This window comes from Gymnogyps californianus, chromosome 5 (genome assembly GCF_018139145.2).
Source record: "Gymnogyps californianus isolate 813 chromosome 5, ASM1813914v2, whole genome shotgun sequence".
NCBI lineage: Eukaryota > Metazoa > Chordata > Aves > Accipitriformes > Cathartidae > Gymnogyps > Gymnogyps californianus.
In genome coordinates this window covers 42,983,618-42,998,740 of record NC_059475.1, presented here as the reverse complement: position 1 = coordinate 42,998,740, position 15,123 = coordinate 42,983,618, and the positions used below count along the sequence as shown (strand labels likewise).

At 39.3% G+C, this 15,123-nt stretch overlaps 1 protein-coding gene across 4 annotated transcripts in view; it reads right to left on the bottom strand.

The window, feature by feature from the left end:
• Positions 1-15,123, bottom strand: part of PRORP (protein only RNase P catalytic subunit) — a 53,977-nt gene that overhangs the window by 22,912 nt on the left and 15,942 nt on the right. For all 4 annotated transcript variants that reach the window (XM_050897329.1, XM_050897328.1, XM_050897331.1 and 1 more), the window contains exon 5: positions 5,716-5,823. In XM_050897329.1, coding sequence (XP_050753286.1) covers positions 5,716-5,823 — 108 coding nt within the window. The remainder of the gene's footprint in view (positions 1-5,715; positions 5,824-15,123) is intronic.

Genomic DNA, 15,123 nt, shown 5'->3' with positions numbered 1-15,123 from the left:
TGAGCTGAATTTACAAAGCGTAATTCATCAAGGTTCTTCAATTCTGTGGCCACAGTTGGGCTTTTTTCAAAAATTTAACAAGACCATTCACCATTTTCCTGTAGCCTAGTATCCTACATCCTGGTTTTCTCCCCTATCCTGACAAAACTTTTTTCTCACTCCCAGCTTTCCTTCAAGGCTGCAACCTCTCTCTACCCACTCTTTTCCATACTGCTAAAGTAGGCAGGGAGTCCAGGAATAACTACTACAGAACGCTAGAATAACTAAAACTATAATATTAGTTTTCAACTTTGAATCCCCTTGATAAATATTATTTTAAAAATATTTAACATATAGAAAACCAAAATGCAATAATCTGTTCACACATGATTACTACGCTACTTGCAACCACACAATTCATTTAGTCAAAGAACCCTTCTCCAGTTCAGAGAGCAGCCTCCACTCAACAACTCTGCCGCTTTTCCCCTGGAAGAGACAAGAAACAGCTGCAAGGCATGTCCTGTCCCCTCTGCCTGTCACAGAGCACCCCCAACTACAGCAGTCACAGCTTGGCTTTTTGTGGCAGCCTGCGATGTGCAGGAGGGCAGGTCCGGTGGCTTTGCTGGCAGGAGCTGACGGCTGCTGCAGGCAGGAGGTGTGGTAGGGGTGGCATGCCAGCTGCTGCCACAGGACTGGGATGGGATGGGAACAGCAAGGATCTGGCTTCGTCAGCTGTTGTACAGGCCTACTGCAATTTACATGGGAATTATATGAACTTATGTAGTCCATTTATAGAAATGTTGATTAAGTTTGGGAGCAACCACTTTGAACTATCCGCCAAGAGCAAAAACTATGCCTTTGTGCATTGTCAGCCTTAAGGAACTCAATCTGGAACTATTTTATCAATCTTTTAGATGTCTGAGTTTAATACAGAGATTAGAGAGGGTAAAGTTAGGGCAGAGCTGACCCCAACTGCCAAACTGTTTGAAGAAGGGAATTGTGAGTTAGCTTTGATCCAACGCACATTTGAAATATATATTCAGTTATGTCTAACACCAGCTAGGTACAGCTAAAAAAAAAGGAGCTGGCTGCATACCTCATTTACCAATCTCAATGTAAATTAAAAACAGCGAAGTACTCTTTAAATTGCACTTGCTGATCATGCCAGCCCCCATCCCGACCCTTCACAGTCTAGGGGTAGCTGGAGCACAGCTCATCATAGTCCCTTCACTCCCCTCCCGCAAGCAAAGCAAGATGCTCCAGAGCCTAGATATCCTGCTTGCACTTGGATTCCCCCTCACTTCCAAGGAATACTTCTACAGAAAATTGTGATAAACAGGAAAAAATATGTTTAAGAATTATGTAACAGTTTGTGTTTAATAAGAGAACTGGACAACTAGCGTGTGGAAATTCCCTCTCTTGACCTTTACAAGGTGAAAGGTGGGGGCACTATGGGGAGTTACGGCAGCAGAGGACAGGGAGTACCAAATGTCATTGTGCTGGCTAAGGATTTATGTAATTAGAGACATCTGGAGGAAAGGATTAACTCAACGTCATGATACAGCCTGAACCAACTTTGCTTACTTAAACTGCAAGGATATCTCAGTTTATAAATTACCATGTTTGCAGTACAAACAGTGACTGACTCATCAAGGCAAATACGCATCAGGTACAGTCTTAAACAGCTGCAGAATGAAAAAAAAACTGGAAAAAGACAAGATTGAATGGTTTTTAGACTTTATGGAAGTTTGTTTCTATTGTCTGGATTATATAGCAAAAATAATTTCCATTCTATAATATCTTTTAATTAGGAGTCAACTTTAATGTCTAATTTAAAATGCTGCAGTAAGGAAGCAAAGGGTTGAAAAGAGGTGCTAGCTAATGTCCAGTGTTGCAGTTTTACAGTCACTGTGTGCAGTGCTTTCAAATCTGATGATCTCAACATTCCCTAGCCCTCAAAAATCTTTGTTCCCACCCTTGTGGTACCTCCTCTTTTTGTCAGTAATTGAGGCAGCGACATGGTGATTTGTACCAGGAAACGGACCTAGTATAAAACCAACCTAGAAAAAAGGGGGATTGTAATTACAAACTGACAGTGTCATATACTAGAGAAACTGCCACAGAATATTCCTGTAAATCTGCCAAGTCAATAATATTCATGATGATCTGCTAAGTAAGTGCTGGCTGTGAGGACTGAAGTTGCCTAAGGCTACTGGAAGTCACATATCTAGTTTTCCAGAATGTCAGAACACTTTAGGAATTAAATGAGTAAAAATCATTCCTTCAACTTCTGCTTTTTTGCCTTCTCTTCTCATCCCTCAAGGTACTCGTGCCTTGTCCACACAACTCAGCCCCTTCCCAAGATGCCTAAGGAATGCCTAAATGGAATTATAAATGTTAGGATGTTTGAAAAAAGAAAGGAATATTTTATCAATGTTTTCTTATTTTAATCATATGACTAAGAGTTAGCTAGAGCTGATCTTCAGCAAAACAGTTACAGTTCTTAAAGCTAAATCATGAAGTGGAACAGTATTTTTTGTTAAATTTAAATAAAGACCAGAATGCATTTAAATTACCGTATTATTGTCACATAAATCGTAGGCCTTCTCCTGTGTTTAACAATGCCCTTTATTTTGCTACTCTCTCTAAATCACGTAAGGGACACGGTCCAAAAAACCTAACAATTTGCACATAGTAACGCTTACAGTGTGTTATAAATGGACAGCAACAATCTCATTTTCTCTTTCATCCATTGCTGCATACTAACTATACACTGGAACAGAAAAGTTTATAAAACAATATCCTGGCTGGGTCTAACAGCTGCAGTAACGAACCCCTGAAAAGAGCACAGACTGACTCCCACCCAGAGATTTAAAATAATTTAGCTGAGTAACGAACCCCTGAAAAGAGCACAGACTGACTCCCACCCAGAGATTTAAAATAATTTAGCTTTTTGACAAGTAAAACACGGGTTGGGCAGCTTTTAACACAAGTCCTTGGAAATACTGCTCCTTTATTATCTCTCAAGTCGAACAGAAGAGGTCACTAAAGAGTCACAGCATGTCCCTCTTCTTCAAAATGGGCCAGTCAAGCTGTCCTAGCTAGCCAGCTTGATCTCAGTGGCCTTCACTCTTAGCTTTTTCCATTCTTCATGCTCTGCCTCCAGCTTCTCTTGCATTTATTTCTCCTCTCCATCCTCTCAGTTCTGCACTATGTTTCCCTATGTACACTGAAGAAGAGTTTAACAAGGCAGGCTGTGAATGCCCCAGACCTGCCACTCCATATTTTCCATTCAGCTGCCTATGGCACGAGGATAGCAGCCTCCAAAAGAGGATGTTTTGTGGCAGAGTCAGCCCTCAAAGGACAGACTACAGTGTTCAGAGAGGTCAGCATTCACAGATGGGGGACTACTTGGCAGCAACACCAGTAACCAGGAAAGCAACACATGCAGAGATTCCTGTGGCCTTCCCTTCCCTCATCTGGAAGAAAAGTTTGGAAGCAGAAGAAAGGATTGCTCTGCTTTGTGGGTTTGGTTGGGTTTTTTTCCCTTTCTGTTTTTAGCAGTCTTGAAAAAAAGAGTAAGAAAACAAGAATACATGCTTCTTGTCAGAAGTATCCAAAATAAGAACGAAGACACGGTCCTTTCTTGACATGTTACAACACAGGAGTTCAGAGTCAGGAAGAAATAAAACAGGATTCGCTAGCATCCAGTGCAATCTCACACTTAAACAATGTTTCCAGTTGGAAAAAACTGTAAACTCAATAGTTAATACTGTAATTGTGTCTAAAGACACCTATCATAAAAAATAATTTAAAAGTACATCAGTGAATAGAGAGGCTCAATACAGGAAAAAGTCTTTAGTAGTTCATGTGTCTAGAAGAGTATTTCTTTTGGGCAGCGAAGGAGCTATTTTGTTGCTTAGAGTGCAAATATACACTTCCCATGCCAAAAAAGGTACTATCCAGCCAGTGAATATCTACAGGTATAAGGCAGAAGTAACGGGCATGTCCATCCTATCGCATGTAATGACTCCACACTCTCAAAAACAGGATCCAGATAACAGGAGCAGCAAAAGACTAGCTGGTGGAAACTCCAATGATTAACATTTTTTGTGCATGACAAAATGCAATAATAATTAACAGCAACATAGCTCATAGAACAAGTAAATTTTAGCTAAGAGAATCTTCTTCTGGAGGTAAGATGGCGTGAACCCAAGTTACTGTTCTGTTGTGCAGGAAGGAAAGGCAGATCTTCCTAAAAATCCTCCTAAACTGTAAATACCTGGGATTCAAGAGAGATCTGACCTGTATCTTTATGGAACAACCTAAAGGGAAAGTTGATGCCTCCATATGGCCCTTCTGGAGCTCCGTGGCATCATGGATCCCAAAGTCCTTCTAATACAGCAGAAGCTAAGGAGAAACTCAAAGGCAGTTTATGCTGCTCAGCATGCTAATACCTCCTAGCAAGATTTCTGATCAGAAATCAGCAGTAATTATCCGTCAAAACCAGGCTGGCTCTTTGCTCCGTTGCCTCCAGCTTTTACAGACCATTCAGGATCCTGTTCAGAGTTCCCACACTGGGACAGGCATGCACTGAGGAAGGATATTAGTTTCTCTTCCCCCTCTTTGGCAGCATAGATCTGTCTTTCCAGATCTTAAAACACTGTGCCACTACATGCTGCCTGGGATTCTTCTCAGATAATCAACACTTACTCCCTGATCCCATCCAAACAACTTGTAAACTTCCTTTTCGATTTTCATAGTAAGGAAAGTACCCTCTTTGTGAGCCAGTATCTCATGAAACTTCACTGCCGCTCTCAAAGAAACATCTTTCAGCAAGTTTATCTAACCTCCCTAGCTCAGCTGCTTTTATCTATACATATGAAAGCATATCCTGCTTCTCAAGAACACTTTTAAAGTAGTTCTTAGAACAAAAACGTATTTCTTGTAATTACTAGAAGTAAATTACTTCTTTTATTTTCAAGCTCATTTATAACTTAGTTTTAATTTCAGGAGCATGAAAATTTAAATTCTGGCTTTGGAATACATGTGAGCAGCTACTTTGTTACTCCTAATTTAAAGTAAATATTTGATTGACAAAAAAAAAAGCCCTTAAGCCATTTCTTAGTGAAATGCTAAAAGGAAGTACCAAGAATTCTCAAAAATAGGTATTGGTAAAAAAGCAGGATTATTCTTCTACAAATCACCAAGTGGAAAGATCTGAAGCCAGTCTGAGCTGCCCTTGTAAGAACAGGACTCAAATGCTTAAGGCAACAGGAAGTGAAATAAAGTTTAAACTTGCATAGGATGTGGTTTGAACTAAGTAAGGGGTTATTTTAAGAAGAACTCTTACCAGCATAACTATATTAGACTAAATTTTCTATATGGTAGATTTCTCTGTTCCCCAAAATCCCTATTTCTATGAAAACATACACACTCACACAGTGTTATGTCCTAATAACGTTATTATTGATACCTTACCTGTAACTACGAGCATTGCATACATGGGGAAATTTTAGGTATGATTTTTTTATGGCTAATACAGTCAAATATGTAAGAACCATCTTCCCACTGATCATTTTTAATTTGTGAAGTCTAGATAACTCTTTGAACTTCATTGTAACGTGCTACAAAAATGTTTGATCAGTTTCTCAAGAGGATAAGTAATAATGAGGCACTCATTGTTTTACAATCAGCATACACAAAACTCTTAATGAGTATTTAACCAGCACTTACATTTTCACACTGCATCTTTCTGGGTTTTATGTGGGAAACATTGAGTCCATCAATAACGATATCAAACGGAAGTCGATTTTCCACAAATGCTTGAAAGGCTTCAAATTCCTGAAATAAATAAACACACACACACACGGGGAATAATATGTTGAGTTTAACAGAAAGATTTCATTCACTTTTTATTAAAAAAATAAACAAAGTCTAAATCTCTCACTTTTGTTGGCTACACTTCACATCTTTACTTGCATACTTGCTAAAACAACCACACCAAAAAAAAAAAAAGAAATCTTTAAAAGCCATAAGTGTTACAGTGGATACTTCCAATATAATTTTAAATTACATTACAAGTGAAAACCAAAACTTTAGTCATACAGATTTTCAAAATTATAATCCGAACTGTACACTTTTATAAAGATGCATGCTATAGTCATTGTTATGCAACAGCTGCAAAACAAAGCAACTTTACAAACCCATAGACTGTAACACTATTACTAACTCTTAACATTTCCAAGTGTAAAATAAGCATCATATTTAGTTTCTCTGTAAGAATTCTGAAATCTGAATGCCAGTCAATATTTAAATAAACATTCATTTAGAAACACAGCACTCCATTTGTGAGAAATACACAGCTTTAAGGCTAGCAAAACAATCAACTCTCTTACTAGGTCAGAAACATAATGCGGGGATTGAACAAACCAACAGCATCCATCCAGTTTTTACAATGGAAGGAAAACCACAATTGCTTTAGGCTTGAGACCCCATAGGAGGAGAACAGAATACAAAGCTTTAATAAAATCTTCAGGAATTTCTCCTTTGATTTTTGAAGAAAGATTTAGTGGTTTTAGCAGATGCTTGCATAAGATTTCTACTTCCTGCTTCTGACTGTTTTAATAGGCACAGGAACCCGAAGCCATCCTGGTGGGTAGTGCCTTGGTTTCATAAATGACCTTTCTAGTAACAAGTAAGACTTATTTATCTGTAACAGAGGTTTCACAGTCCAAGGCTATAAATGAACTTTCACTGGAACTCAAAACAATTGCAAATTTCATGCCTTCTGCTCAAAATTCAAGAAGCACTTTTCTAATCTTGCCTTCTCCCATGTAGCCATATGGCAACATATAAGTCTAAATAAAAACCATCCCCTCAGCACCCAAACAAAAATCTATACAGCACAGACAATTCTTCCTCGGAGAAAGGAATGAAAGAAAGAATTTATTTGTCCAGAAAATACATTGCTGTCAGGCAGTAACAAATCATCACCAACTTCAAATTTAGTCAGAATGCTTATGACAGATTATACTAGGAAAAGGGTTACTTGTATTAAAAGTACAAACCAGCCAAGTGAGATAAGGATGCCTCACTCAGATGTTAAAATTTCAGGCATAATTTCCAAGTGAACAGAGGTGTACTGGTCAAAAGCACAGTGACGAGAACACAGACAACACAGGGCTCAGTCTAGTACCACCAGAATCAATTGCCTTTTATGTGATCTTTCATTTCTCCATGGCTTAAATAAATGTTATTATTGAGAAAGTATAAAAAGCTGGCCAAGAAAACGATCATCTCAAATACAAAGAAATTGTTGGCACTTGTGAAGTGTTTCCCCCTGCCCCCCAGCCCCAATGTCAATGTATTTCATATAGATGAATAAATATTCTCATTGCCATCTGACAGGCACACCGAGACACAGAAAGGAAGTCACTAGCAAAGGTGGTGGCAGGGAGGGGAAGGAGAAACAAATGCAAAACGAAACAACAAAGATTCCTGACTTCTGGGCTTATGCCATCCAGTGGACTTCCCCATGGTGCAAAATCGAATGAGTCATCACTGTAATACTGGATGGCTGTCTGACATGTGGGAAAGATAAAAAGAACGAAAACACATGCAGACCGAATGAAGGTAAAATAGGAGAGCTTTGAGACAAAAATGAGTGAAAATGGAAAAGACAAAAGAAAGTGGAAGCAGATGAAAAACACATGGTAAACACTCCAATAGAGCATTATTTTCCTCATGCCAACAAATGCCAATATTATTTCAAGTAACATGGTTACAGTCAAGTAGATGTTTTTATAAAGTATAGTGTACACCTAATCTTGTCTTTAAGGGCTCAGTTCAATACAAAACAAACACTTTGTGGAGAATTTTTAAAGTGGTATTTTATTTCAGCTGACAATAGTTATAGAGCAGTTCCTGAAGGGGTGGGTCTTCCCTGATGGGCAGGGTGCTTTGTCGAGGCAACACTACAGCATGAGCTGGGGAAGCAGCAGAGGAGTTTGGTGGGTCAGTGCTCCCCTCTGCCCACTCTTTGCTTGGCTCCCTCTCCTCTCCCAGCAGGGCAGACGGAGCAGGAGCTGCCAGGAAAGTCCTGCTGAGAGGCACCAGGATAGGCTCAGCACCCTCAGAAGCCAGCTCCTGGCGCTCTGGGGTTTACTTTTGGAGCTGGGGAGATGCTGCAGCTTTTTAAGTGTCATTCCCTTGGCCACCCCACCCTTCCCTGCCATCTCCTCCTGTCCATGTCTCCTACTCCGTTCTCAACAGATGTCTGACAGTGTGCCCCTGCCAGCCTCCTAGATCTGCTCAATTATTTTGCCTCACTACCAGTAAACTGTGCAATACAGGGACAGAAGGTTTGCTGGCACAGGAGACTCTTATCCACACAGGGAGATAAGGAGTTAATAGCAGAGTAAGTGCAGAAGACAAATGGCCAAGTTTAATTTATGTCACCAAATACAGAAGACTCCAGTGAAAGGCCTTAGACAGACTAAAAATCCCCAAGGATCAGTTCATTTTCTCCTCAGCATTCATGTTTCCCCAGCAACACACAAGAGTGCTCCTTTCCTTTTCCAGAAAAAAAAAATACATAAAAAAATGACAGAGAAGATCCAGGTCTGCTCCCCTGAGAGACAGTTTTTGAGTTGCCGTATTTCCCATCATCTCCGGATACAGGGAAGGAAAAGGGTGAAGCCTAGGAATAAGCAGCAGGCTACATAATCCAGATGCAGTATAAAGGGTTATTCAAACACACGCAGACTTATACCGTAAGAGTATATTGGGTCTGGCTGAGATGGAGTTAGTTTTCCCCATAGCAGCCCTCATAGTGCTGTGCTTTGTATTGGTAGCTAGAAAGGTGTTGATAACTTAGCAGTGTTTTGGCTACTGCTGAGCAGTGCTTGCACAGCACCATGGCTGTCTCTGCAACATTCCTCCCTCACCAGCAGGCTCAGGGTGAGCAAAATCTTGGGAGGGGACATAGCCAGGACAGCTGATCCAAACTGACCAAAGGGATATTCAATACCATATAACATCTGCTTACAATAAAAGGTAAAAGAAGGGGGGGGGGGGGGGGGGGGGGGGGGGGGAGGCATTCGTTATTACGACGTTTGTCTTCCAAAGCAACCGCTCCACATACTGAAGCCCTACTTCCAGGGAAGTGGCTGGACATTGCCTGCTAATGCGAAGTAGAGAATAAATCTTTTGTGTTTCCTTTGCTTCTGCATGCGGCCTTTGCTTTATTAAGCTGCCTTTATCTTGAGCCACGAGTTTTTTCCATCTTATTTTCTCCCCACCCCACCCTGTCCTGCTGAGGAGGGGAGGGATAGAGCTGCTTGGTGGGCACCTGGCATCCAACCAAGGTCAACCCACCACAAGGAGAGAAAGTATAAAATTCAAAGGATGCTGATCTTTCAAAGATCAGAATTTGTTTGGATTTTATGCAGATCTTTCTTACAGGCACAGTAATAAAGAGATGATTCACCCACAATTCTCTAAAGATATTTCCCTCACTAGCCAACTGTAGGAAGAAATTGAAGATCTTCTTTATAAGCAGTAAATGAAGTAGAGCACAGCTGCAGCTAGGGTACAGCTGATCAAGAGAAGCCAAACACAATAATCATCAATGCAGTACAACTATGATGTGAAGGTTGGTTTAGGCAAAAAGAAGCAAGTTATTCACACAGGCTTCCCCTTCCAAACAGAAAATGCAATGCTCTACATACACCCCTGCATATGCCACAGGAACGTTTACATGGAAACATCCTGCTGAACACGACAAAGGGCATTTCTGATGAATCCCTTCAACACAGCAACAAGTAGCAAAACATCTGTCTCCCCCCCCACCCAGGTAAGAGCACCAAAACAAACACAGCAAACCTTACACTGATTTCTAACTTGTTCTGACTGGGTTCATTTTACAAAGTCTCTGAGGAAAAGTCCATTCTCCCAGCCTTGGAACACTACTCAAACTCGCTTCAACAGAGTTGGCAACTGAAGGGACAAAACTTTAAAAACACATTCAGCATTGCTTATTGACATGACTCCCTTAATGCCCAGGAGCCACAGAAAAGTGTTGCAATACAGCAAGGCTGTTACCTCACTGCAAGACTTCCCACAGCAGCGTGTGCACCGCGTGAACATGTCTCCCTGCAGCAGGAATACGTGCAATGCAACAGGGTGCTCACAGGAGGCTCCAGTGATATCCTGTTTCACACCACATACAAAAGAAAAGGGAATTTTAAAAAACCCACCTGATTTCATTCATTGCCTAGCTGGGAAAATAGGGGAATGCCAACTACGCAACCCTTAGAAATGATTCACTGCACCTTCAACTAAGAAAACTTATCTTTGCGAATGGACACCACACTGACTAAATCAATTTGGAAGTAAGAGCCAGCCATAACAAACTCATGATGGAATTTATCTTGACATGAAGAATTAAAGACATTTAAAATAATTTTTTGTTTAACCACTAGCATGTGGGTAGCTCAAGTCCATTCATACCTCGGCAAAAGCACAAAACAGTCTTCCATTTTTTTTGGTACTCCACACTAGCTGGATGACTCATGCGCTATTTCACCATCATTTTATACTGGTATGTACTGGTACTTCCACAGAAAGAGGTGTTTCTACTTTCTCCCTTCCCTCAGCCATTCATTCCTAGCCTTGCCCCCTACCTACACACACACGTTTTTTGGCACAAGAAGAAAGACTGACATGGATGAAGAACTGAGCCACCATGAACTGAGTCAATTAACGGTCCTTAGCCTGCACCAGTCCCCCTGTTCAGGTCAGAGTACAGAGGTTTGTCCTGGCATGAAAATTCTGCCAGGACATGGAATAGGAATGAGACTGGTAGCAAGTGAGACTACTGAGATCACCTTTTCCCATAGGTAGCCCTGACTATGCTAATTTACTGGATTGTGAAACTACAACATTTTATGATATTTATCTCTCAACCTGGGGTATTGCAGCAAAACAAGAGATAGAGGTTGGTTTTAAAAAACAGAAGTATAGGAATTATTGTTTGAAAAAGAAAGAAAGAAAAAATATTGGTTTTGCTATTTTAAACCATTCATTTAAAAAAATAATTAAAAAACCCAGTGTGACCTCAGACTTCAAAAGTCTGGCTTACGCAGCCAATAATATTTGAAATAGCAGTAGTAATAAATCTGAAAATAGGACTTTACTGTAAGAGTATTAATACTATTTCAACTTCTGTAAACACATTTATAAACAGAAATGTATGTTTTTCTTCCAATACCAGTGCACACACTCAAAAGCACAATAAAAATTAGGAGAGGAATGCATTATTAGTATTCACAGATTTACTATGTTAAATATGATAACATAGAAATAAACAACACAACTGAAGACAAAACAAAGAAAACATAGCTAAACAAGCATGTCCTTTGATAAGAGCAATGAGAGTAATTCAAATTAGTATTTTGAAATAATTTTAATGTCTGTAACAGATCTAAGCATATGACAAGTTTCAGATCACAGAAAGGTTAGATCACTTGAGCATTTTTCTCCTCAAGTATAAATAGGAAACATGCTGGCAACCAGAAATAAAATCGTGGTATTGCTCAAATTCTTCAACAATCCAAAACGTCTACTGATCTAAATGCCAAAAGCCAAAGTAATATAACATACAAAGGAAATACATGAGCAAATCCATAGAGGACTTTTAAATACAAGAAAGGCTATTAAATTCATGCCAACACATGGAATTTGAAAAAAATGGAAAAAAAAATAAAAAAAAAGAAGAAAAAAACCTACTAAAAACTACTAAAATCACTGCAGGAAAGGCTGCTTGTCACTTTTTCTGAACAATAAAGTTTATGCTCACTCATCAGGAATGGTGGAGAGACATGAAAGTCAAATTAAGAAGTGCAAAACTACAGTATTCAACATATACTGTTCCCAGAAGCATTCACAATAGTTAAAGCTTTGTACAACAGAAAAAGCAGTGCTTCCCCTCTCTATACTAAACGGCAATATACTCGAGTGCAAGGAAAGAGCAAATTCTAATTCACAGAATATTATACTGCAATCAAGTGTTATGTAACTCTGCCCTAAGTATCAAACAGGGTGTTTTTCAACACCATAAGAGCAGCTTTTAGAGAAGTGAAAACATTCACTTTTTAAGTTTCATCAAATACAAAGAGATGGGGGTTGCTTTGTTTTCAACAATGTTTCTTGGTATCAGAAGAAAAACACAGGAATGAACATTAGTGTGAGAAAAAAATTCAGCTGTCAAACTGAAATCCAGCCAATTTTTTTTAAAGCGCCTTGTTGGAGCACTCTTAAATCTGTTTGTTGCTATGCCTGAAGGGTTTGAATATTTCCCCCACAGTTTCAAAGCTTGGAAATCCCCTTCGAACCCTTATGAGCAGGAAGGCTTTTCTCAGTATTGTGTATGGTATCACTATGTACTCTGGATTGCATACAATTTGTTTGCCCTCTGTTATATCTTCTAAAGTTAACAAATAATCCAGGAGTCACAAACTCCTGTGGCTGTAGCCTTCAGAGATGCCGTCACAAACAGGAAGATACTCACAGGCACATTGACAACCTGGCAGAGATGTGCTCTGTGTTGGCCTGTTCGTAGTCCTTCATCAACAGCAGGCAGCGTTGGCGCAGGACTTGTTCCTGCCTGCCCACATCAGACAGCAGAGGGTCAGTCACAAGGCCAATGCAACTTGCAACTCAACAATCCAGGCAGTGCACTTCTGAAACATCCTTCCTGAGCACACTTAACATGGAGGGAGGAACAAGCAGTCTGTGCCGCTGTCCTCAGTGGAAAAATGCCCTCATCTTTGCAAGGCTGCCATCCTAAGTACAAGAGTATAGAAATGGACCATACCAAGCTTTCTTTTAAAACAAACAAAAAAAACTTTGCAAAGGCAGAAATATTTTGAATTCACAAATTCAAAATTAAAAAACATCAGTGTGTTATCAACAATATTCTCACACTAAATCCAAAACACACCGTACCAGCTCCTAAGAAGAAAATTAACTCTATCCCAGCTGAAATCAGGACATGGATATACCTCCATGCTGCTCTCTCTGCTATGCTGGTACAAATGTTTGAAGCAAATCTGAACAAGGAACTGATCTAGCTGAAAAAACACCCACAAGAAAACAAAACATTATTTTGTCATCTAGGTTGGTGCCCTGCTTACCATGGGGCTATGCTCATTTGTTTCCTGGCACGCTTGCAGAGGCCAAAGGGGACAGGAATGAACAGCTGGCAGGGTGGTAAGGCTAGTTATGCTAGTTTAAAAATTATACTGCCACCAAATGCTTATGCTAACTAGTAGTTGCAATTTCAAGAGAAACAGCAACTGTTCTGGGGGGCTGAATGGCACCACATGTTCTACCCCTGTTTTAATATTTCTAGAAACAATCCAGAGAATTATAAACCTACGCACCCAGCATCTGTACACTGTAATATGGTTGAATCGATCACTAAAAATTGTGCAAACCCTCTGGAATAATTTGATGTGGTAGAGTTTAATGTGCACACCTTTTGCAAAAGAATTCCTCTAAAAATTCTTTCCTTGTGTCAATGAAAATGTAGGTAAAATAGAACCAGATTGCATTAACTAGATTTTCAAAAAACCTGACACAGACTTCATAACAAGGTACTAAAACACTGAACTAGCTATAGCATTTAAAAAAGGCAGAAGAGAAAAAACGAAGGGTCATGCTCAAAAATTAGCAGCATCTTTCAAAGTTCTGTACTAATTCCCATATATATGAAATATTTTACAGATATTTAAGAAAGGGAATGGCACAGAAGAAGCCAAACCAATGATGAATACAAAACCAAATTAAATTTAGCATCAGAAAGATGAAACAATGCATACTATAGGAAAAAAGTACACTTACATTCTACAGATTTATGGAGGAACTGTATCAACTTACGGATTTATGGAGGAACTGATCAAAGGATCACCATAGTGTAATGAAAACGTGTTCAAATTGATAATGTTCTAAAACAGATCTAATCAAATCTTAAGAGATAAGGTGTTGGATAGATAACATGAAATTATTATAACTTGTTAAGCAATTCTAATTATCATAAATAATAATGAAGCTCTATATTAGACAGTTCCACACAGGCCTCTGCAGCACCAGAAGAATCTGTTTTTGACCACAGCTGGAGACCAGATCCTCGACTTAGAAGGACCTTTGGTAATGGACCAAAGTACCAAATGGTAAAGGACCACTCGATAATGCCTAAGTTCCAAGAGGTAACATTTCAAAGTGTCTTAAATCAAAATGTGCTCACACTAATTTTACTTTAGAAGTATTATCAAAGAACTTAGCAATATTCAGAGACAGAGAACACTTAGAAAAAGGATGGTAGTGTATGCAGTCTGCATCTGAGAGACAGTAAACATCTCTCAAGATCCTACTTAGTGGAATGCATGAGCTGCAAGTAAAGGACTGTGTGTTTGAGAAGTTCCTGATAAAGTAATCTCCTTAAAAATTAGCTACTCAGATAATTCAGATTAGTTTAATTCTTTAGTTAACAGTTACTGTTCTGACTTCATGTTTATGGTCCTGTCTGCCTCTGTGATCAGCTAATGAACAGGAAAAAAGAAAAACTTTATCAAGGTATGCCATTCTTAAACCTTGGTGAAATTCTTCAATTTCTTCTGTTTCCATTTCTTCTTATATGTTCTAGCTAATGTAAGGAAGATACAGATGTGAGAAAAATCACTGCATAGCAAACCATGTTTGTATTTTGCTTGGCAAGATCTGCAGACGATATACAGTGGAAACAAGTTAAGGTTAGCAACTGTATTTTAACCAAACAACTGGTGTTCAAAAAAATAACATTAGAACCAGATTTTTCTTACTTGATTGCATTAACTGGAATATGAAGAATGTATCACATTAGAAGAATTTCCAAATACAGAGGTGACAAAGTTGTAGTTTAAAAAGACTGTGGAGGACAACGAAACAGGTTTAGACAGTGGATTGGAAGAAAGGCGCGTTCTTGTGTTGCAGGGTGGCCTAATTTTGCTGCACAACCATTTGACGGCAAAGGAGACCAAGTGACCTGAACAAAGTCCCAAGTCATTCCTTGCTATACGAATCAAGAAAAGGAAGACTGTGGAC